At 42.8% G+C, this 21,707-nt stretch overlaps 1 gene segment (V, D, J or C); it reads left to right on the plus strand.

The window, feature by feature from the left end:
• The first annotated feature begins 1,200 nt into the window (after positions 1–1,200).
• On the plus strand, positions 1,201–15,878 carry LOC125631032 (Ig lambda chain C region-like). The segment is given in 3 exon segments: positions 1,201–2,063; positions 13,381–13,686; positions 15,177–15,878. Coding segments are annotated over 3 exon segments (519 nt in total).
• The last annotated feature ends 5,829 nt before the right edge of the window (positions 15,879–21,707 follow it).

Here is a 21,707-nt window from a genome sequence, read left to right on the forward strand (position 1 = left end):
ATAGGATTAAAATTCAAAAAGATCTTGAGAAACTGGAGAAATGGTCTGAAGGAAATAGGATGAAATTCAGTAAGAACAAATGCAAAGTACTCCACTGAAGAAGGAACAATCAATTGCACACATACAAAATGGGAAATAACTGCCTAGGAAGGAGTACTGTGGAAAGGGATCTGGGCTTATAGTGACTCTCAAGTTAAATACGAGTCAACAATGTAACACTGTTGCAAGAAAAGTGAATGTCATTCTTCCGTGTATTAGCAGGCGTGTGATAAGCAATTCTTCGGCTCTACTCAGTAGTGGTTTAACGCATGGCCCCATGGAGCCCATGCCCAGGGCTGGGGCCAATTTGGGAGCCCCTACAGGGGTGCTGGAACCTGTGTGGAACTGGGGGGCGACTGGCACCAGGATTGTGACCCCAACCTCTTCTCCTCCTCCTCTTTCTCCCAAGTCTCTGCCCCTTGCACCTCCGCACCCTTTCTTGCATGACCAAGTCACTTATCCTCTCTGGGTTTCAGTTTCTCCTGCTGTGAACAATACCTGCCTCACATAGACATTGAAGCTTAATGCACTGAAGTACATTGAAATTCTAGGATAGAAAATGCAACACCAGTGCAAGTTATTATGCATGATGATTAGACTATGGCTAAAATTCAGTTTTGGTCTCTCCAGACTTGCAAGACCAAATCATACGACAACTACCGTGCTATCTATTGTGTTACCATGACTTGGTATATTTGCTAGGTGGAGGGGCAACAATGGGTGTATTTTGTGAAACCTCCCGCTGTGGCACTAACGTCAGTCGAGCCCCACCAAGGACACCAAGTGCAACAGTGTTTGTGCTGGCGTTTTTATGCTGGTGTCACTTAACCCTGCTCAGAGCAGGTCTACAAGACATGGTGGTAACAGGCCAGTGAAGGCTTTTGCCCTCACTACACCAGTTCTCCCAGGGATCACCAGGGAAGATTCACCAGCACGATTGCAATGCTGGGAGATATTCCCAATAAACTCCTGGCTAGTAGACAAGCCCTTTGACACAACCACCTGTACATTTGGGAGGAACCTCTCACTCTATGTTCCTTTTCTATTTTTCATACCCACTGTCAGTTATTTCCCAGAATTATTCTGCAAGTGAGTGAGGTGGGGGTGGCCGTGTCTGTGTCTGTGAGAGAGATCAAATACTCTGGTTAGTTCCCTTTCAATTGCCAGAGTGTCATCCACCCCTTTTTTCTGAAATGAGGTGGGCTTTCTCAGACGTTATCTCTGTTCTGTTCTAAAATGTCTGTCTATGCAGAGGAAAATATTTTTCCCCTCCCCAGCAGCCATGTGAAAAGATACCAGTAAATTGGTAATACAAACTGCAACAATTCCAACATACAGCAAAATATATAACCAGCGTACAGGCTCCCAGCTGCAGTCCATAGACCTGTTTGTGTTCGTCTCTAGAGAGCTGTATGATCACATAATGCTGGTTCCTCCTCATTACCATCTATTAAATTTCACTAATACAGCTAAATATGAAATTCTCTCTCAGGTATTCTTTTTCCATGTAAGCAATTGCTACAGAGATGTGATGTGATTGCGGATGCGAGGAGGAGGAGATGGTCAATGCTATTGGGAACGGGAGAGGGGTTGTAGTCCATGAGACATACTCTCTTTTAGTATGTGGACCACACAATGAAAATGTTTGAGAACCGCCTGATCCAACAGTCTATTTACAACATTAAAATCAAATAGAAGCCACCATCTAGTTTCCATTTTAAGGAGTGAGGATTCATTGACAGAAAAGCTGCAAGGACATGCATAAACTCTCTTTCCAGTGATTCTATTTGTATCAGCTTTATGAGGGCACAACAATGTGAATTCATTAAATTCTCCAAGCAGTCAAGCAACCAGGAATGCTCATTAGAAGTATTTTCCCAGCTACTGGTTAGGGTGCCTGGATATTTGAGCAAGGACACAGCTGCATAAGTAAAGTACCACAGCTTCTTGTAAAATGAAAAGTCAACGTGACACTTCAAGCTGGATCAAGTACTTTGGCACAGGAACCAAACTAGTTGTTTCGGGTAAGTATTTTTATTCTTGATTGTTTTTCTTTTGGTAAATAGAATCAAGGGAACGGACAAAAAAATTGGACCTAATAAATGAATATTAAAAAAGGAATTTGCACATAATCCATGTATTGCTCTTGACCTGGGTATGGAACTCCCACGTCCACCAATGGGTTCGCTGAGGGCAGTTTATGATCCTAATGAGTAAACTGAGTACAAGGGTAAAAGGCTGGAATATTTACTGAATAGCTGTTAAGAATCAGGAAGGAGGGAAATGGAGAGATTTAAATTTAAAATAATGTCCAAATGCCAGCAAGTGTAAAATTCACAGCACAGGTTTCAATTTAGCAGGTGTGGGATTATTAAAAAGTTTGTTATTGTTAGGACTAAATCAGTGTACGATGATTAACGAAGGAAAATTGCCGGAGGTGCAACAGTCTGCAGGTTCTCAGAAAGTTGTTTTACTGAAAGTATCTTTTCCCTTTTGCGTACAATAATTTTTATCTGATTAAAGCTACAGAAACAGTCCAATCAATAATGCAAGTGCTAGTTAATGTTGAGTACATAACAGTATTTATAATCCATTGTTTAGCAAATGTCATTTTCTAAACTATACACTAAGAGCATGTTAAAATGTAAAGTGAAACACAGAGATTGTGATTTGACAAAGGGCAGATAGGGAGAGCCAGAAAAAAAGGCAAATCTCCTGAGTCTCACTCTGGTGCTTTAACCACAAGACCATCCCTCCTATCCAGGCACATTGGAGATCATAGGACTAAATCCTGCTCATCCACTGAAATTAATGAAAGTGTGTGGTGACCAGTAATTCACCCCACTCAATCTTCCATGCCGAGATGTATTTCAAGGAACAAAAAACATTTTTGGTAGAAGATGGCACAGGAATTCACAAAGTGCACAAACTCAATTTAATACTCCCACAATTAAGTCGCCGATAGCAAGCCTTGCTTAGACTGTGGACTTTGTATTTAAAATATGAACATCAGAATTTGAATTCAGTGAAATTCATACCTTCCTGATTCATTAGTTTTTGTAGAGGATTTCAATGATGTGAGTATGGAGTAAAGTACTTTGGCTCCGGCACCAAACTGTTGATTTCAAGTAAGTTTCTCAAGATGTTTTCAAAGCATACATTTACTCTGGGTATTTACCATGCTTGTTATCCAGGACAAAATCAAGCTATTCATAAATATACTGGGTGAAATCCTGATCCCACTAAAATCAAGGGCAAAACTGCAATTGATTTCATTGGGGTCAGGATTTCACCCATTCTAGTCTCTCTAATTCAGAACGAACCAGTTACGCTTGCGTAATCAATGAGAATGATGTAAACTGTTTGGAGATCTTGTTTGGTATTATCACACTGGGAGATGATTATGCAAAAATATTCTGAAGTGGAACCACTCATTTTTAGCAGTAAATGTGAAATGTAGAACCTATGGTTTTTGTACAATACCATGTATTTAGTACCCCGTCATATCAGTTGTTGAGCTTCTTTAATGCTCACTCATTTAAATAGGAGTTGAGGATGATCAGCACTTGGAGGATCTGGCCATTACGTAGCATTAAAAGGTACATTTATAGTAGGAATATCTTAATGCAATTGTGTTTTCTTTCCTAAAAAAACCTCCAGTTCAGGAGGGCACTTAAGCATGTTTCCATTCGTATTCAGCAACGTATTTAAGCTTGCGCTTAATTAAAGGCCAAAACAAAGGCCAAAATGCAGTAAATCTTGTTGATTCCATATGATAATGGGGAATAAAAAGGTGTGCATTTTTTTACATAAATACAAGGTATATGTGACAGAGTAATCATTTGAATAAAATACAATAATTGATCTAATAATATAATTCTCACTTTTATTTTTAAAGATGATTTCCAATTGTTAATGTTTTAGCTATGTTTGGATTTAATGGGATTGAGCGAATTGTGTGTCTTTAATTAAGTTTATTCTTCCCTCCAGATACTGTTCATTATTCTTCCCTCCAGATACTGTTCACTATTTTATTTCAAGGCCACAAAGCAATTTTTTTTTAAAGCAACAACTACTGGTTCATCAATACAATGATACTCCAATGATACTCCTCCAGATACTGCTAAATCGTCTTTGCTGGGTGCCTGGTACCTGAGACAAACAAATATTTCTGAAGAGCAAATGTTTTCTGTTGGGGAATATTTCTGGTTACACCAAATGACAGAAGTTAGCCAAAATTAGTCTCATGAATACGCCCAATTTAAGAGCTATATTCTACCCTCAATCTATCGTTATCATTCGGAGCACCATGATGGAATGATGGCAGCATGCAGGTTTAATTTTTTTATATCAGCCTGTGGAGTCTAATTTAAAAAGTAATTTCTTCATGCTTAATCATAACCATGTTTTATCAGATTTATTTTAGGGGCAGATTTTCAATGGCACGCAGGTACCAGGAATGATAGTTAGATTGCATAGACAATCCAGGAAGTTTTTGGAAAGCGTAGGGGACAATTTCCTGGTGCAAGTGCTAGAGGAGCCAACTAGGGGGAGAGCTTTTCTTGACCTGCTGCTCACAAACCAGGAAGAATTAGTAGGGGAAGCAAAAGTGGATGGGAATCTGGGAGGCAGTGACCATGAGTTGGTTGAGTTCAGGATCCTGACACAGGGAAGAAAGGTAAGCAGCAGGATACGGACCCTGGACTTCAGGAAAGCAGACTTCGACTCCCTCAGGGAACGGATGGGTAGGATCCCCTGGGGGACTAACATGAAGGGGAAAGGAGTCCAGGAGAGCTGGCTGCATTTCAAGGAATTCCTGTTGAGGTTACAGGGGCAAACCGGGGAAGTCCCGGATGACTGGAAAAAGGCTAATGTAGTGCCAATCTTTAAAAAAGGGAAGAAGGAGGATCCTGGGAACTACAGGCCAGTCAGCTTCACCTCAGTCCCTGGAAAAATCATGGAGCAGGTCCTCAAAGAATCAATCCTGATGCACTTGCATGAGAGGAAAGTGATCAGGAACAGCCAGCATGGATTCACCAAGGGAAGGTCATACCTGACTAATCTAATCGCTTTTTATGATGAGATTACTGGGAAAGCAGTGGATGTATTGTTTCTTGACTTTAGCAAAGCTTTTGACATGGTCTCCCACAGTATTCTTGTCAGCAAGTTAAGGAAGTATGGGCTGGATGAATGCACTATAAGGTGGGTAGAAAGCTGGCTAGATTCTCGGGCTCAACGGGTAGTGATCAATGGCTCCATGTCTAGTTGGCAGCCGGTGTCAAGTGGAGTGCCCCAAGGGTCGGTCCTGGGGCCAGTTTTGTTCAATATCTTCATAAATGATCTGGAGGATGGTGTGGATTGCACTCTCAGCAAATTTGCGGATGATACTAAACTGGGAGGAGTGGTAGATACGCTGGAGGGGAGGGATAGGATACAGAGGGACCTAGACAAATCGGAGGATTGGGCCAAAAGAAATCTGATGAGGTTCAATAAGGATAAGTGCAGTGTCCTGCACTTAGGACGGAAGAATCCAATGCACCGCTACAGACTAGGGACCGAATGGCTAGGCAGCAGTTCTGCGGAAAAGGACCTAGGGGTGACAGTGGATGAGAAGCTGGATATGAGTCAGCAGTGTGCCCTTGTTGCCAAGAAGGCCAATGGCATTTTGGGATGTATAAGTAGGGGCATAGCGAGCAGATCGAGGGACGTGATCGTTCCCCTCTATTCGACATTGGTGAGGCCTCATCTGGAGTACTGTGTCCAGTTCTGGGCCCCACACTACAAGAAGGATGTGGATAAATTGGAGAGAGTCCAGCGAAGGGCAACAAAAATGATTAGGGGTCTGGAACACATGACTTATGAGGAGAGGCTGAGGGAGCTGGGATTGTTTAGCCTGCAGAAGAGAAGAATGAGGGGGGATTTGATAAGCTGCTTTCAACTACCTGAAAGGGGGTTCCAAAGAGGATGGCTCTAGACTGTTCTCAATGGTAGCAGATGACAGAATGAGGAGTAATGGTCTCAAGTTGCAGTGGGGGAGGTTTAGGTTGGATATTAGGAAAAGCTTTTTCACTAAGAGGGTGGTGAAACACTGGAATGCGTTACCTAGGGAGGTGGTAGAATCTCCTTCCTTAGAGGTTTTTAAGGTCAGGCTTGACAAAGCCCTGGCTGGGATGATTTAACTGGGAATTGGTCCTGCTTCGAGCAGGGGGTTGGACTAGATGACCTTCAGGGGTCCCTTCCAACCCTGATATTCTATGATTCTATGAAACCATCCCGATGTGTCGAAAGAATAGTAAATATGGCAGGCGACCAGCTTGGCTTAACAGTGAAATCCTAGCGGATCTTAAACATAAAAAAGAAGCTTACAAGAAGTGGAAGGTTGGACATATGACCAGGGAAGAGTATAAAAATATTGCTCGGGCATGTAGGAATGAAATCAGGAGGGCCAAATCACACCTGGAGCTGCAGCTAGCGAGAGATGTTAAGAGTAACAAGAAGGGTTTCTTCAGGTATGTTGGCAACAAGAAGAAAGCCAAGGAAAGTGTGGGCCCCTTACTGAATGAGGGAGGCAACCTAGTGACAGAGGATGTGGAAAAAGCTAATGTACTCAATGCTTTTTTTGCCTCTGTCTTCACTAACAAGGTCAGCTCCCAGACTGCTGTGCTGGGCATCACAACATGGGAAATAGATGGCCAGCCCTCTGTGGAGAAAGAGGTGGTTAGGGACTATTTAGAAAAGCTGGACGTGCACAAGTCCATGGGGCCGGATGAGTTGCGTCCGAGAGTGCTAAAGGAATTGGCGGCTGTGATTGCAGAGCCATTGGCCATTATCTTTGAAAACTCGTGGCGAACGGGGGAAGTCCCGGATGATTGGAAAAAGGCTAATGTAGTGCCAATCTTTAAAAAAGGGAAGAAGGAGGATCCTGGGAACTACAGGCCAGTCAGCCTCACCTCAGTCCCCAGAAAAATCATGGAGCAGGTCCTCAAAGAATCAATCCTGAAGCACTTACATGAGAGGAAAGTGATCAGGAACAGTCAGCATGGATTCACCAAGGGAAGGTCATGCCTGACCAATCTAATCGCCTTCTATGATGAGATTACTGCTTCTGTGGATGAAGGGAAAGCAGTGGATGTATTGTTTCTTGACTTTAGCAAAGCTTTTGACACAGTCTCCCACAGTATTCTTGTCAGCAAGTTAAAGAAGTATGGGCTGGATGAATGCACTATAAGGTGGGTAGAAAGTTGGCTAGATTGTCGGGCTCAACGGGTAGTGATCAATGGCTCCATGTCTAGTTGGCAGCCGGTGTCAAGTGGAGTGCCCCAGGGGTCGGTCCTGGGGCCGGTTTTGTTCAATATCTTCATAAATGATCTGGAGGATGGTGTGGATTGCACTCTCAGCAAATTTGCGGATGATACTAAACTGGGAGGAGTGGTAGATACGCTGGAGGGGAGGGATAGGATACAGAGGGACCTAGACAAATTGGAGGATTGGGCCAAAAGAAATCTGATGAGGTTCAATAAGGATAAGTGCAGGGTCTTGCACTTAGGACGGAAGAACCCAATGCACAGCTACAGACTAGGGACCGAATGGCTAGGCAGCAGTTCTGCGGAAAAGGACCTAGGGGTGACAGTGGATGAGAAGCTGGATATGAGTCAGCAGTGTGCCCTTGTTGCCAAGAAGGCCAATGGCATTTTGGGATGTATAAGTAGGGGCATAGCGAGCAGATCGAGGGACGTGATCGTTCCCCTCTATTCGACATTGGTGAGGCCTCATCTGGAGTACTGTGTCCAGTTCTGGGCCCCACACTACAAGAAGGATGTGGATAAATTGGAGAGAGTCCAGCGAAGGGCAACAAAAATGATTAGGGGTCTGGAACACATGACTTATGAGGAGAGGCTGAGGGAGCTGGGATTGTTTAGCCTGCAGAAGAGAAGAATGAGGGGGGATTTGATAAGCTGCTTTCAACTACCTGAGAGGTGGTTCCAGAGAGGATGGTTCTAGACTATTCTCAGTGGTAGAAGAGGACAGGACAAGGAGTAATGGTCTCAAGTTGCAGTGGGGGAGGTTTAGGTTGGATATTAGGAAAAACTTTTTCACTAGGAGGGTGGTGAAACACTGGAATGCGTTACCTAGGGAGGTGGTAGAATCTCCTTCCTTAGAGGTTTTTAAGGTCAGGCTTGACAAAGCCCTGGCTGGGATGATTTAATTGGGGATTGGTCCTGCTTTGAGCAGGGGGTTGAACTAGATGACCTCCTGAGGTCCCTTCCATCCCTGATATTCTATAATTCTATGTGTAAGTATGTTTTACCCATTTGAAAATCGCCTCCACGGTCTTCACATTATTTTACATGCACTCTACTTATTTACTATTTTATTACTAGGCCAGAAAGCAATTTAAATAGCAAATCTGATTTTAAAGCAACAACTACTGGTCCATCAATATAAAGATACTAGATCTGTACACTATTTTGCAACGGATTTGCTCACTGTGATACTTCTAGGGGCTATATCGTCAAAGTATTTGGTACCAAGCTCATTGTAACAGGTAAGTTATGTGGTAATTACAGTAACGCAAATTATTGTGATCATTGAAAATATTTTTATCACAGGTAACGTCAACAATTGTAAGCTCGACCTTGTGAAGTAGTGAGCACTTAATGTGAGGTGCTAAACACCATCAGTTCCTGTAGACTTCAGTGCAAGTTAGCACCTACTGGGATCTGATCCCAAATACATCAACTTTTCAATCTCAGAGCAAACCTGCAATTTTTACTGATGAACTCAAAAAAATCTACTTTAAATTTAGGAATATTTCTAAAGATCAGCTGTTAAATGTCATTTTTCAGAGGAATTTCCGGCCTGAGAATTCGGGTCCTTGGTCCAATTGCAAAAATTTATTTAGCTTTGTTATTCCTCAAATTTCTTTAACTAAAATTTGTACACATGCATACAATTAAACAACTCTGAAAGAAGTAACAACATCATGCTTCTCAATTAAAACAAAGGAAGCAACCTCTGAAGTAGTCAGTATCTTCACAGCTGAATACTTGTAGTTACAGCAGTGTAAGTGAAAGTATTTGGCCCTAGAGATTGTCCTCTTGTGTGAAGTACGTTGGCATTGCAGGCAAACTGACACTTGCAATTATTCTTAATAGTGTTTCACAATATATACTTGGGGCCTGAGTCTTCTTTGCCCTGCTCTAGGAAGCCATTTACGCTCATGAAAAGTCGATGGGAAGTGCTACCATTCTGATTAAGTTGCATGTTACACCCAGTTTGCATTGGTATAACTGACTGCACAAACACAGGTCAAAGGAAAGTCAGGTCCTTACTCTCACAGAATCACTCTCTGCACATTTATATAAATCAACTAGAATGGTACCCCATAGCTCTCAACTAAAGGTAAATTGCTGTAATGCTGCCAATTAAAATACATACACTACCATAATTAATTTTAAAAATATCAGATCAGGATCAGCATGTTGCTTTCAGTGAATATTCTGTGGTATTAAGAATGTAGATACAATTTAGTTAGCATTACAGTTTACAATGGACAGTTTTCCTAAATCTTCTTACCTATATAAGGTCCAGCAGTCTGACAGGTGAAACTCCCATAGCTTTACCAGCTGTTTTGACTGTGTAAGGAATGGAGAAGCAGGTCTGTGGTAGGTGTCGATTATTTATTACAGCATGAAGACCTAAGATTGCTCACTTGATTTATTTGTGTATTAAACCTGTAGGATACAATCAAACCTTTTAGTAATAAAATATCTTTTCAAAGAGAAATATCAAATATTGGCTAAGTAAGTTCCTCCTGAGAAAGGAAAACACCTAAAATCATGGAGAAATTCAGATCCTGGCACAATTCTAAGTAAAATCAAAAGAAATTGTGGCTGTTTGTGCCAGGGCTGAATTTGACTCCAGAATTACAGAAATCGGGGCTTTTCCATTCTAAGAACATGAGGTGAAATCCCGACTCCACAGAACTCAATGGCAATGACTTTGGGGCCAGGAAATTACCCATGTTGTATAAGTGTACCTCTTAGCAGGGACAACATTATTTACAAGGTTACTGAAGAAGCAGTAATTGCTTTTAAAGTCCTATATAGTTAGCAGTCCTGATTTGGCCCTCACACTAGTCATTCCTCTTTTTAAACTGACTTCCCTCCATTCATTTAAAATGGAGCTGCTCCAGATTTACACCAGTGTAAATGAGAGCAGGGTCAATACCTACCAGAATTCTTCAGAATTCTTGCTTAGTGGAATAGATGAGTAAAAAGATTTGGAAACAGAACCAAGCTTCGTGAGGACTACAAGCATGACATTGGAAGAATGGTGCTTCTCTTATTGTATCTATTAAGGGAGTTCACCTAGCCATCACAAAAGAAGTTTACATTAAAATGGTATAACTGGATTCTTCTGAACGTAATATTCTAGAAAAAACCTGGGACTAATGGCAGGCTCAGTGCAGAAACCAAAGTTTGAATTGAATATGGAGACTGAACTGTCCCCTCTCATCTCTAGAGGTTGTCCTTCCAGGACAAAACTGACATGGCTTGGTGGGACGGTGTGAAGAAGTTTCCCCTGTCCCTGCATGTGTTGTATCTATCCCATGAAGAAGGGATTCAGTCTACAATGCTATCTGACAACTTTCACAATTACTTAGTCATTTTATTTAAAATAAGAAAAAAAAATTCACCAAAACTTTACATTAAGTTTCGTAGTAGAAATAAATGCAAAAATATTTTGAATGCTTATTAAAAGGTTGTCCATTATATGATGGAACTTACTTGGGATCTGGTAAAACAGAGTGCATTAAGAACAGAGTGATCAGTGCAGATTAGTTATGAAGTACAAAGGAGCTACTATTACTGATATTTGTTTTGATAAGATTCTCAAGTAGTCTAGGGTTGGTTTAAACTGGTTTGCTGCCTTTTGAAACAGTTCTAGGAATTGATTTTTGACATTACCGACTGAATATAACAAACTCTTTATAGAAAAAATATAAACGTATCTGATCTAAATCTCACCTGGCCCTAAAAGACCAAATCCAAATTTATGGCAGAAAGTGATGTGCAGCTGTGAGCAAGGAATCTTCAGAGGACAGGTGTCCACCTGAAAAAATTTCATCACGATAGGCACTGTTGCTGGCTCTTTTAGCAGAAATACCAAGAATTTAAGGGATATTAAGAATAATTTACCATCTCATCCTTTAAAGGTGACCTTTGCAAATAGGTTTCAAATACACTTTTAGGGCCAGGTGAGAAATCCAGCATTAAAGAAAAGATTCTCCAGCAATGGTCCAAAATCACCCATCACATTTTACAATGGCATTACTAAGCACTGGGCCACTGTTGTAGAATGCTGAAGTATTTTCAATGTAGGTAGTTTCTAGTGCTGTCAGTCTGGCACCTTTCACAAGCACTAAATTCACTTTAGAAGAAAAATCGAAATTTCAAGTGATGCTGAGGGATCCCAGCCTGAGGAAATTCTAATGCATTTGAAGTTTTTGTCGTATTTTGCATGTCCACTCCTGAAGTACTCCAAACATCCAGTGCAATCTATTGGAGTTTGGGCTGTCAGAGGAATACAGGATCAAGCATTTGCCATTTTGTAAGGAAAAGCCATTTAAATCACAAGTCTAGTATATTAATGTGATTCTATCAACTTCAGTTCACAATTGCACAGCAAATAGTATGAAGCTATATGGGCCAGATCTTCAGTGGAACTCCTTTGATTTCCAGCAGCTGAAGATCTGGCCCGTGAGATTTTGCAAAGCACATGAACACAGTGAGAACAGTGATATCAAAGTCTTTGGCTCTGGCACAAGCTCGTTGTTTCAAGTAAGTTCTACAGTAGCAAAGAGAAAAAGTTACTTGTGATAATATAAAATTAGAGACTGCAGAGCACAATTTATTCAAAAAAGATAACAGACTGATAACGTGATATGCAATCTACAGTAGAAGAATGAATGTATCTAAATGTAAGGTTAATGTACAGAATTCAAAGTAAAACGGATTAGTGATCACATTGACAATTAATTATTGACATAGAATTTTTTTGCTCACCTTTTGTCAAAGCTGGGTTGTTCTTTTCTGTAGGGGTCAATACTCCAGACCAGGAGAACATCCACAGTTCCATCCAGTGCGGGGTGCACTCCTAGGGGACCCCTGTGCACCAAAGAACAGTGGGGATTGGGGGTAGGGGAGTGGTGAGGGCATGGAATGGCCAGTGGCTCTGTGACTAGGGAGATCAACTGGCCAAAATCCCTGCGCAGTCGTTGGGGCAACTGCATGGACATTATTAAAATTCCCAGCCTATGATGCACAAGGTAGGTTGGGGGAAAGATTTCATCTTCCCATCCATCATGTAGCTCTCCGAGAGAAACCCTCTTTATTCTCTTTAGTGCGGTAACCAAGATTTAGCCTCTCAAATCACAAGTACGTATTAGTCAGGAGACTTAAGACGTTAGGGGTGAAATCCTGGCCCTGTTGATGTCAATGAGAGTTTTGACATTGACTTGGATGGAGCCCTGAATTCATCCTATTTTTTCCTCTCTTGTTAAGAGTGTAGGAGCAGGCGAAAGGTCTGGGAGAAAAGATGTGCACTGGAAACAAGAGATACAATATTTGTGAATACTGTATAGGTCATTACTGACATGAGCATTTTAGATTAGTATTGTAATTTTCTATTCATACTAAAACATAAATGCCATCACATAAGAGTGGAGGGGTGCAGGAATAAAAGGGCCTGATTCAGCATCAAAATTCCCCATATTTTTAATAAGTGCAGGATTGAGCCTGTAACATGCATTGAGAGCCCAGTCCTGAAAGGTTCTGATCTGCCATTGAGGCTCCTCGGGATCAGAGCCCCTGTCAGTTCTTGACTTATTTAGTCACACTGCATAGTGGAACAGGTTTCTTCCTTGACATATTGAAATACTGTTGTCATAAAACAAGGAATTTTCCAAATTCAAAAACCTGCATTCAATTTAAGCACGTAAATTTCTGCAATTCCAACTCCTAAAGCTGTAACCCTTAAGTGGACAGTTTACTCCCATCTTCAGAATTTAATAGGCAGTAACAATATATTATAGACACAAAGTAGTTAAAATACGTTCGGCAACGAGGTATTGTTCTCATGCTAAACTCAAAGTTAAGATTATGTGCTTGAGTGCAAGTTGGAGGAATTGGATGCAAGAAATGAAATTGCCTCTCGCTTCACTTTCAAATCTGTGTATTCTTTCTTTATGGTTTCAAAAGCAAAGCATGCAATGTATAATGCAATTCTGAATTTACTTAATTCCTAACAAATAAATTTCTCTCTCCAAAATTAATCCAGACATACAAGCAAAACTTGATCCCAGCAAGATGCAGGTCCTGCCTCCTTCTACTGAACAAGATGGGAAAGTAACACACATATGCCTCATTGAGGATTTTTACCCAAATGTTATTAAGGTGACTTGGGAAGACGGCACGAAGAGCGCAGAGGAAAATGCAGTGCAGGAGGAAATTTGGCCCCCTGGTGACAATCAACCTTCATACTCAATAAGCAGCTGGCTGGCCGTAGATAAAAATAGCAACAAGAATTATCGCTGCAAATATCAACATGAAAGCAAAGAAGGTTTTGTCCCTATCGAATCTTCAGGTATATACTATATTATTAAAACTAGTTCTATATATATTTAGAGCGTTCACTGTTTCTTTACAATAAAAGAATAAAATCTATTACTGTTCCTAAAAGGGTTTGCGCTCTCCAGTCCAATATTAGCTTCCATCTCTCCATAAGCTGAAGCGTCTCCATCAAAAGCTCAGTTTTGGCTCCACTCCTCTCCCCCAATTTAAAATCTTTCTATAATGACTGAAAATGTTGGCTGAGCTCCTCAGTTAGTGTAAAGCAGCAAAACTCCACTGAAGTCAATGGAGCTCTGTAAATTTACACCAGCCACGGACCCAGCCTACAGTGTTTGGTTTTGAACAAGTGATACATATTTCAACAAAAGTAATAACACACACAGCATCTAACTTGTTACAGCAGACCAGAATAATTACACAAACCAAAATGAAAAAGATAATGCAAGAGAAAAAAGATTAAGAGATTAAGAGCACCCATGGACAAAAAATAGTGGGTGCTGAGTACCCACCAGCCACCTGCCGATCAGCTGTTTGGTGGGCCCAGCCAATCAGCTGCTTGGTGGCAGGTGGGAGGCATTTAGGGGAGAGGCCGGAGCTAGGTGGAGGCAGAGGTGGGGTGAGGGCAGGGCGCGCTCAGGGGAGGGGGCAGAGCATGGTGGGAAGAGGTGGGGCAGATACTGGGCCATGGGGAAGGGGGCAGAGCAGGGAGGAGAAGAGGTGGAGCCAGGGTGGGACCTTAGGGGAAGCAGTGAAGTGGGGTGGATCACCCACCAGGAAAGGAGAAAGTCGGCACCTGTCGCTATAAATTAACATCTGCTGTGGGTTACCAAAAGGGTCCAAAACCTAATCCCCACGGGCAGCTCAGGTTACACGTTGTAGCAGTCCTGCTGAAATATGTATTTTGGTGGGATTTTTTGTGCTTTGTTAACATGCCACACGGGTCATTGTTCCTTAACCTACACGTGCCACTGGTCCTTCATCGAACATTTAACATGTTAAATTACAAAAAGTATTCAAAGCCAAACTTTTCAAATGGGGCGTAAAGGTGCTGAAAGCTTGAAGACCCAACTGATTTCAGTGTAATTTCAGTACTTCTGAAAATCAGACCACTTGATTGATCAGCTGCTTAGATACAGACTCAGAACAAATGGAGACACCCAGGTCTGAAAATTTTGGCCTAAAATTGTGGCAACAGACTATTAAAAGAAGCACTAGCATTCTGCTTACTCCTTAGCAGACACCAACGATGCCAGCCCTGAGAGTGCCTCTTTGTTTGTCTCAGTTCTGCTGGATGGGAAGGTCTGATCAGAACGTAGACCTTGTGTGAGGACACAATCAGATACTGATTTATGCATAGTCTGATTAGGTGGTATAATTACGGCAATCATATACCATATATATCTTACGCTATCACACATGATTTTATAGTTATTTTTCTTTGTGGCTATAGAATATGCAACATTAACCACTTGTTGTTCTTGTTGTTGTTGTATTTTGTTGTAGATGTTACAGACAGTTTCATGCACAGGACAGCATATTTAATATACATTGTCCTACTCCTGAAAAGCACCATGTACTACGTCATCGTACTCTTCTTCATCTACAGGATGCAAAGTCCAATCAAGCACCGGGGAAAGAAACCTTAAACTTCTCCTTACAACTTCCAATGTCAGCATTTGTGTCTGAAATTTACTTTCCTTTGCCATAAGTCTGTCATAAGAAACACCTTGCTCTAAATATTAAGACATGCATTTCAATTTGATTTGGTTGGCCATTTCTCTAATTAGCACAGATGGCTTCTTCTGCTTGAGAGAGAACAGTTTTATATGTGACCATATTTCCTATTTTATTATTTTAATTATGTAACTGTGGAACTTCCAGGGCTGAGGCTACACTCCTTGATTTCAATAGGAATTTTGCATCACAAAGTAGTGCGGAACCAGTCTCTTAGGCCCTTATCCTTCAAAAACACAAAGAACTTTTTGGTTGTGGATAGGCCAACTGCATTCAGTGAAGTCAATGTGAAAACTCGTCCCATAAATATTTGCAGGTGTGGAGTCCTATTCTAAGATTTAAAAATATTTGTCATTTCTTTCTACTAAGAACACTTATTTGCTTTATAAAACAAAAACAGGCTTCTGAAATATGACTAATTTTTTTTAACTGAAAGATTAATGGATTTTAAATAAAATTCAACATTGCAGAGTTCTGTCCATTATATATTTCTTTAAAGGAAATCAATTCTAGGAACTGCAAGGGAGGATTCCCTAGTGGTCAGAGACCCATTTCTTTCATCCCCTGCACCCAACCATGTAACATACTTATCTAGCTTTTACCACGGTAGTATCTGAATGCCTCACAATCTCTAATGCATTTAGCCACACAACACCACTGTGAGATAAGGAAGTACTATTATGCCCATATTACAGAGGGGAAACTGAAGTCTGTGGAGACTAAGTGACTTGCCCAAAGCCACATGGAAAGCCTGTGGCAGAACAGAGAATTAAACCCGTATCTCCCAGGTCCCAGGCTAGCACTAAGCACTAGACCATGCCTCGTCCCTTCAGCCCCAAACCTGTCTCTGTCCCCCTCTCTCATATCCACCCCTCCCCTTCAGCTCCTATCCTCCCCCACATCCATGCCTATACACACCGAAATGCCTCCCTCTGCCGCTCCCTCTAGTCTGATCCACCACCCGTTAACTCCAGTCCATTTCCTCCTCTGCTGTCCCACCTGTCCCGTCCTCCCCGCACTGTTTCCTGTACCCCACTGCTTCCCCCCACTTCTGCCAACCATTCCCCCCTCCCACTCTCCTTCTTCTCACACTCTGGCTCCTGTACCTGTCTCTCCCTGTGTTACCCCCCGGCACACACACACACACACACACTCCTCACCCCTCTGCATTCTCAGTCAGGCTGCTTCCTCCTCCTCTTCCTCCTGATCCCCTGGGTGCTAGCAGCGGGGGTGGGGAGGCACTGATCACACAGAAGAGAGCGGGTCCTTGCTCTCACATCTGGTGCTAAAGTGGCCTGCAGCAGCAACAGTGTTGTCAGCCTCAAAACTTGAGGTTTTGGCAAACACGTGTGAAAAGTAGCCCCCAAAATCACTGAGGCTGGTGACACTGCTCCTTCCACACTCCCCCTCCCCCAGCAGTAACACTCTTCCCCTCCTCCCCACAGCACTCCAGTACATCAGTCCCAATCTTTCCAGTGGCTAAACTGGGCGATGGAGATGGAGGGGCCGATGAGCCAAACCTAAGTAGTGCCATGACCCCATGCGCTAGGTCACGATGCCACTTGGTGGGGGGGCCTGTGGCAAACAGGGGACTGTGGGGGTCAAAGGGCAGTCACGCAAACGCCAAGATTTGGGGAGTTCTGGGAATATCGTCGCATCCCCGCCCCCGCAGTAACCCCCAAGGGATGTACACACACAGGCTGCTGTTCTCCCTGGCTCCTCCCCGTACCTGTGGCTGCAGCATCCCCTTCTCACACTGCTCGCTGCACTGCCTGCCTGGCTCTCTGTTGCCTGGTCACCCCACCTCCCACCTCCTCCTCTTCTGCACACGTATTGAAAGCAAACAAACGTGGTGGCTAAGGATACAGCTGTGTCACGCTTGTCACCACTGTCATGGACGCGAGAACTTTTGCTGTTATATGACCCTGCCCTGGTGCCACGCATAAATTTGCCGGGATAAAATCGTGCCTAGAATCATGGCAGTGGCTATGGGCAGGCGGCCGTTCCCCTGGCTCTGCCCACTGAGACTCCACACCACCCACCATTGCCCGTGCAAAACGGACCTCACAATGAGGCCTCAACTCACGGCTCCTGTGCCGGCTCAGGCCCGGCTGCTTTCCGTGAGCCAGCTGCAAACACCAGGCCTGGCCCCGCCCTGGGCTCTACCTGCAGCCATTCCCCCCATACCACAGAGAGGGGCACCGTTGGGACTGGGGGCTGCAGCTACTCAGCCTCTCCCCTCGCTCGCTGGTGCTGTGCTGCATGGGGGGAGGGGCACAAAGCAGCAGAGGAAATAGCTCCAGGTGGGAGGAGGGAAAAGGTGCCACCATCCGCTGGATGAAACAGGCGCTGGGAGCTGCTGCCCCTGTGCGCGCCGTGGGGGCGTCATGGCAGCAGCCGCGGCTCACTCGCACATGGGACAATTCGGGGTTTAGACCCCTCCCCCACATCCCCACCCAGCTGTGCACGCGCCGTGGTGGCTGCTCATGCACAAAGGCCACCCGTGGCAGCAGGGACAGGGCCCATCTGAATCACCCAGAGATCACCCAAAGGGTCATCTGTCGCCAGCTTTAGGGTTATTCGGTTGTGGGGGGAGGTTTACTGCCGAGGCCTTTCAAAAGTCACCAAGTCAGTGAAAAATTGCCAAGGTTGGCAACACTGAGCAGCGATTACAAGGAAAGTCCTGCTCAGCCCCCGAAGCACCAGCTCAGAAGTTTTGTGGGGATGCCACATGGTCAGACTGACCACACGTCTGAACTGGGAGGGCGCTAGCTAGAGCGTGCTTATTGCAGATGGAGTCTTCAGGGACTGGAGCTGCCCAACTTCAAAGTGTCTCCTGACATGTGCAAACTGAGATTTTTTCAAAGGCTGATAACTTTGGCCAAACCTGGGCATTTTTCCCACCGGCATTGTAAACAACACAGGTGTAAGAATTATTTTGATGTGGGCAAAAAATGGATTTTCCTGAAATCTACTTCTACAAATGACTGCACCGTTTTGCCAAAACTAATTTTTTTAACATCAGCCTAAAGCAGAAAGCTGGCATGGAAAGTTTCAGCCAGAACAGTTTAAGATTGACAAAGGTATAAGCAACTGAAAACAGAGTCTTGTAATGGGAAATTTCAGGCAACGTTAACTTATAGGTATCTGTCATGAAAGTGTGCCACCAATAATTAAATGTTTGTCTATATCACGCACCTTGATATCAAGGCCCTACCTGTATCTGTCTCTTACCACTTCATCCACCTACAACAAACCCATTTTTATTAAATGTAAACACCTGTGTGAATGTATAATTATGGTTGCACATTTAAAATAGAAAAAGTCAGGAAGAGGAGAAGGAGAGAGGATGATTCTTGTATTTCTCTTTTATTCACTGCTCCTGGGTCCTAGAAGTGAGGAGATTTTGACCAGTCCTTACAACCTATCACAGAAATCATTGTGTAGTCTATAGCCTTCCATATCCTATTTTATGCTGTCATTTATCGCTCATCACTGAAGTGGCGGAGTGGTGATGCATTGGGGTGATCCCAGTTGGTATGAGCCAGGGTTATCTACGCTGCTACAAAAGGAATGGTGTTAAACAGCTTCCCTTCCTGCTGTTGCAAGTGTTTTGGTGGACAGGATTAAAATTCAAAATGATCTAGACAAACTGGAGAAATGGTCTGAAGGAAATAGGATGAAATTCAGTAATTTGGGTGTATTTTGTGAAACCTCCCGCTGTGGCACTAACGTCAGTCGAGCCCCACCAAGGACACCAAGTGCAGCAGTGTTCGTGCTGGCGTTTTTATGCTGGTATCACTTAACACTGCTCAGAGCAGGTCTACAAGACATGGTGGTAACAGGCCAGTGAAGGCTTTTGCCCTCACTACACCAGTTCTCCCAGGGATCACCAGGGAAGATTCACCAGCACGATTGCAATGCTGGGAGATATTCCCAATAAACTCTTGGGCAGTAGACAAGCCCTTTGACACAACCACCTGTACATTTGGGAGGAACCTCTCACTGTATGTTCCTTTTCTATTTTTCTTACCCACTGTCAGTTATTTCCCAGAATTATTCTGCAGGTGAGTGAGCTGGGGGTGGCCGTGTCTGTGTCTGTGAGAGAGATCAAATACTCTGGTTAGTTCCCTTCCAATTGCTAGAGAGTGTCATCCACCCCTTTTGTCTGAAATGAGGTGGGCTCTCTCAGATGTTAGCTCTGTTCTGTTTTAAAATGCCTGTGTATGCAGAGGAGGACCATATCCCCCCACCTCCCCGGTGCCCCCCCCCAGCAGTCATGTAAAAAGACACCAGTAAATTGGTAACACACCAACTACAACAATCCGAACATAAAGCAAAATATATAACCAGGGTACAGGCTCCCAGCTGCAGTCTATGGAGCTCCTTGTGCTAGGCTGTAGAGAGCTGGCTGATCACATAATGCTGGTTCCTCCTCATTGTCATCTATTCAATTTCAGTAATACACGTAAGAATGAAATTCTTTCCAGGTATCATTTTTACATGTAAGCAATTGATACAGAGATGTGATGTGATTGCGGATGAGAGAAGGAGGAGGTGGTCAATGCTATTGGGAATGGGAGAGGGGTTGTAGTCCATGAAACAGTCTCTCTTTTAATATGTGGAAGACACAATGAAAATGTTTGAGAACCACCTGATCCAACAGTCTATTTACAACATTAAAATCAAATGGAAGCTGTAATATAGTTGCCATTTTAAAGGAGTGAGGATTAATTAGCAGAAAAGCTGGAAGGACAAGTAAATAGAGTGACTGGGAAGAGAATTTATGTATCAGCTTTATGGGGGCACAAAAATGTGAAATCATTAAATTCTCCAAACAGTCAAGAAAGCAGGAATGCTTCATTAGAAGTATTTTCCCCATTTTGGTCAGAGTACCACAGCTTCTTGTAATATGAAAAGTCAACGTGACACTTCAAGCTGGATCAAGTACTTTGGCACAGGAACCGAACTAGTTGTTTCGAGTAAGTATTTTTATTCTTGGTTGTTTTTCTTTTGGTAAATAGAATCAAGGGACAAAAAAATTGGACCGAATAAATAAATATTAAACAAGGAATTTGCACATAATCCGTGTTTTGCTCTTGACCTGTGTCTAGAACTCCCAAGGACACCACTGGGTTCACTGAGGACAGTATATGATCCTAACGAGTCAAGTGAATACAAGAGTAAAAGGCTGGAATATTTACTGAATAGCTGTTAAGAATCGGGAAGGAGGGAAATGGAGAGCTTTACATTTAAAACATTGGGCCAAGTTCATCACTCTTGCAACTCCATTGAAAGAGAGTACAAATGCCAGCAAGTGTAAAATTCACAGCACCGGTTTCAATTTAGCAGGTGTGGGATTATTAAAAAGTTTGTTATTGTTAGGACTATATCAGTGTACGATGATTAACGGAGGAAAATTGCCGAAGGTGCAACAGTCTGCAGGTTCTCGGAAAGTTGTTTTACCAAAAGTATCTTTTCCCTTTTGCGTATAATATTATTTATCTGATTAAAGCTACAGAAACAGTCCAATCAATAATGCAAGTGCTAGTTAATGTTGAGTACGTAACAAATGTCATTTTCTAAACTATACATTAAGAGCATGTTAAAATGTAAAGTGAAACACAGAGACTGTGCTTTGACAAAGGGCAGAGAGGGAGAGCCAGAAAAAAAGGCAAATCTCCTGAGTCTCACTCTGGTGCTTTAACCACAAGACCATCCCTCCTATCCAGGCACATTGGAGATCATAGGACTAAATCCTGCTCATCCACTGAAATTAATGAAAGTGTGCGGTGACCAGGAATTCACCCCACTCAATCTTCCATGCCGAGATGTATTTCAAGGAACAAAAACCATTTTTGGTGGAAGGTGGCACAGGAATTCACAAAGCGCATAAACTCAATTTAATACTCCCACAATTAAGTAGCCGATAGCAAGCCTTGTTTAGATTGTGGAATTTGTATTTAAAATATGAACGTCAGAATTTGAATTCAGTGAAATTCATACCTTCATGATTCATTAGTTTTTGTAGAGGATTTCAATGATGTGAGTATGGAGTAAAGTACTTTGGCTCTGGCACCAAACTGTTGGTTTCAAGTAAGTTTCTCAAGATGTTTTCAAAGCATACATTTACTCTGGGTATTTACCATGCTTGTTATCCACGACAAAAGCAAGCTATTCATAAATATACTGGGTGAAATCCTGATCCCACTAAAGTCAAGGTCAAAACTGCAATTGATTTCATTGGGATCAGGATTTCACCCATTCTAGTCTCTCTAATTCAGAACAAACCAGTTACGC

This window comes from Caretta caretta, chromosome 2 (genome assembly GCF_965140235.1).
Source record: "Caretta caretta isolate rCarCar2 chromosome 2, rCarCar1.hap1, whole genome shotgun sequence".
In the NCBI taxonomy this organism is placed as follows: Eukaryota; Metazoa; Chordata; order Testudines; family Cheloniidae; genus Caretta; species Caretta caretta.